At 37.5% G+C, this 2,464-nt stretch overlaps 1 protein-coding gene across 1 annotated transcript; it reads right to left on the reverse strand.

Annotated features, from left to right (window-relative positions):
• Positions 1-298: 298 nt before the first annotated feature.
• On the reverse strand, positions 299-1,640 carry LOC111694541 (salivary glue protein Sgs-3-like). Its single transcript, XM_023463103.1, has 3 exons — positions 1,599-1,640; positions 1,342-1,506; positions 299-1,276 (listed from the first exon to the last, which is right to left on the reverse strand). Exons 1-3 carry the CDS (start codon positions 1,638-1,640, stop codon positions 299-301), a joined length of 1,185 nt encoding a protein of 394 aa, XP_023318871.1.
• Between the last annotated feature and the right edge of the window lie 824 nt (positions 1,641-2,464).

Genomic DNA, 2,464 nt, shown 5'->3' on the forward strand with positions numbered 1-2,464 from the left:
TCGCGCGAGTTATTTGTCAACACCGAAATCACTCGATGCACATCTGTGACGATAAAGATACTTGCAAAATTAAATCATACGATCGTGCGTTGCTTACGTACTTTTTAGCAATTTGATACAAGTAACTTTTGAGTAATTTTCAAAATGATAAAGAGTTATTAGGATTTTGTGACGAAGATAAAAATGTTGTCTAAAAAAAATATAACAGAAATTTATTAATTTATATTCAATCTACATTATAATGTAATGTTCTTATAAGAATATTTATAATTAAATTACATTCACATCGATAGTACGACTAATCATCATCACTTCTGCTTATAATGTGTAAAGTTTCAAGAAGTTTTGTCCAAAAGCCCTTTTCTTTCTTTACTTTTTCTACTACAACGGTGGTTGAAGCTAGGGTAGTCGTCGTACTCGTAGTAGTTGGAGCCTGGGTGGTTGTCGTAGTAGTTGTAGCCTCAGTGGTTGGAGCCTGGGTGGTTGTTGTAGTGGTAGTGGGAGCTTCAGTGGTGGTTGTAGTTGTTGTAGCCTCAGTGGTCGGAGCCTGGGTGGTTGTTGTAGTGGTAGTTGGAGCTTCAGTGGTTGTTGTAGTAGTTGTAGCCTCAGTGGTTGGAGCTTGGGTGGTTGTTGTAGTAGTTGTAGCCTCAGTGGTTGGAGCCTGGGTGGTTGTTGTAGTGGTAGTTGGAGCTTCAGTGGTGGTTGTAGTTGTTGTAGCCTCAGTGGTCGGAGCCTGGGTGGTTGTTGTAGTGGTAGTTGGAGCTTCAGTGGTTGTTGTAGTAGTCGTAGCCTCAGTGGTTGGAGCCTGAGTGGTAGTTGTAGTAGTTGTAGCCTCAGTGGTTGGAGCCTGGGTGGTTGTGGTAGTGGTAGTTGGAGCTTCAGTAGTTGTTGTAGTAGTTGTAGCTTCTGTGGTTGGAGCCTGGGTGGTTGATGTAGTGGTAGTTGGAGCTTCAGTGGTGGTTGTAGTTGTTGTAGCCTCAGTGGTTGGAGCCTGGGTAGTTGTTGTAGTGGTAATTGGAGCTTTAGTAGTTGTTGTTGTCGTTATAGCCTCAGTAGTAGTGATTGGAGCCTCGGTGGTTGTTGTAGTAGTAGTGGTTGGAGCCTCAGTGGTTGTTGTAGTAGTAGTTGGTGCTTCAGTGGTTGTTGTAGTCGTCTTTGGAGCCTCGGTGGTTGTCGTGGTTGTAGTCTCAGTCGTCGTTGAACTTACTTTATTCAATTCACTTTCTCCTTTGTACTCATCGGGAATATCTGTTATTCTCTCGTTGCTTGGAGCAATCTTAAAAAATCATAATTAGTTTTATAAACTAAAGCAGTTACGCAAATAAGTTAAATTTAACTTACAGTTTGTTTGACCGATTCTAGGCTAGCAGTGATTTTTTGAGCTTCACTCAAATCACTGATTGGCTTTGGTTTTCCGTGATGTAAAATGCACTTTTTCTTTCCTAGTCCTAGTGATTTCTGTGTAGAATTCCTAGTAAGAGAGTCTGCAGGTGCTGCGATTGCAACCTATGAATCAATTCATTATTAATTGATTAATCACTTGAAAACTTGCAAACATGAATATTTAATCATAGTAAACTGAGTGGTTTATAACGTACACAAGCCAATGCAAAAAAGCAAGATAGCACTAGTAATTTCATGGCGTATAGATCTGGCCGCTTGAACTAACTGACAAGAATCGGTACTCTCTTTATATAGTAGAGTCAGCTTGAATTAACATTAGCGTGGTTAATCGATAAGGAATTAATCGATTTCGTTGAAGCCAAACATTCAACTCAACAGCTGTGTCAATGAACTATTGTAATTCTGCACGTTGTAGTCAATGAAAGTATATTTTCAATATTATTTTAAGACTCTTCCACTCTAGAAGTTACGAATCGACAGTTTTAGATGAAGCCTGCAATGTTCAATTGTAATGGTGATTTTTTATAATACAAAGCGTTGATTTGATTTTACTAATTGATGAAATGACTATTATTGTGATAAATTGTTTGCCACAAACAATTGTATCTGAGCCTCGGTCATCAGTGAAGAATTGTATTTCAATCAGTTACATAATAATACTATTATAAAAACTCACTGTGAACGAAGCGTAAAGCATCGAATTGTTTACGATTTAAAATCCTGCATACCTTACTGCAATCCACACGAGTCGCTTTTATGCATACAAGTGTTTTTGTAAAATGTTGAACGTTAGTAATTCACTTTCACAAAATTTTTCTGCTGTTTGCACTTGGTAAGCGAATGACGCAAAATTGAATGAGATGTTTCACGAACTTGCTTTAAATGACTTACGGCGACGGATTTTAGATATTTTTATCCAACATTCGTGCGATCATATAAAAATTAGTGAAGGTTACTATAATATTTGTATTAATAAACGTATAAATAGTAATAGTCTAGTATAAATTTGTAAAGATAACTTTCCTATTTGCTCAGATTTTATAATCGTACAAATTGTACT

The sequence above is a fragment of the Trichogramma pretiosum genome, unplaced genomic scaffold (genome assembly GCF_000599845.2).
Source record: "Trichogramma pretiosum strain Unisexual culture from Peru unplaced genomic scaffold, Tpre_2.0 scaffold19, whole genome shotgun sequence".
NCBI classification, from domain to species: domain Eukaryota; kingdom Metazoa; phylum Arthropoda; class Insecta; order Hymenoptera; family Trichogrammatidae; genus Trichogramma; species Trichogramma pretiosum.

Coding starts and splice junctions, on each gene's coding strand:
- LOC111694541 (XM_023463103.1), bottom strand. CDS start 1,640: ATGAAATTACTAGTGCTATCTTGCTTTTTTGCATTGGCTTGT. Junction 1,507..1,598: donor GCTTTTTTGCATTGGCTTGT/GTACGTTATAAA, acceptor ATTGATTCATAG/GTTGCAATCGCAGCACCTGC. Junction 1,277..1,341: donor TAGAATCGGTCAAACAAACT/GTAAGTTAAATT, acceptor TGATTTTTTAAG/ATTGCTCCAAGCAACGAGAG.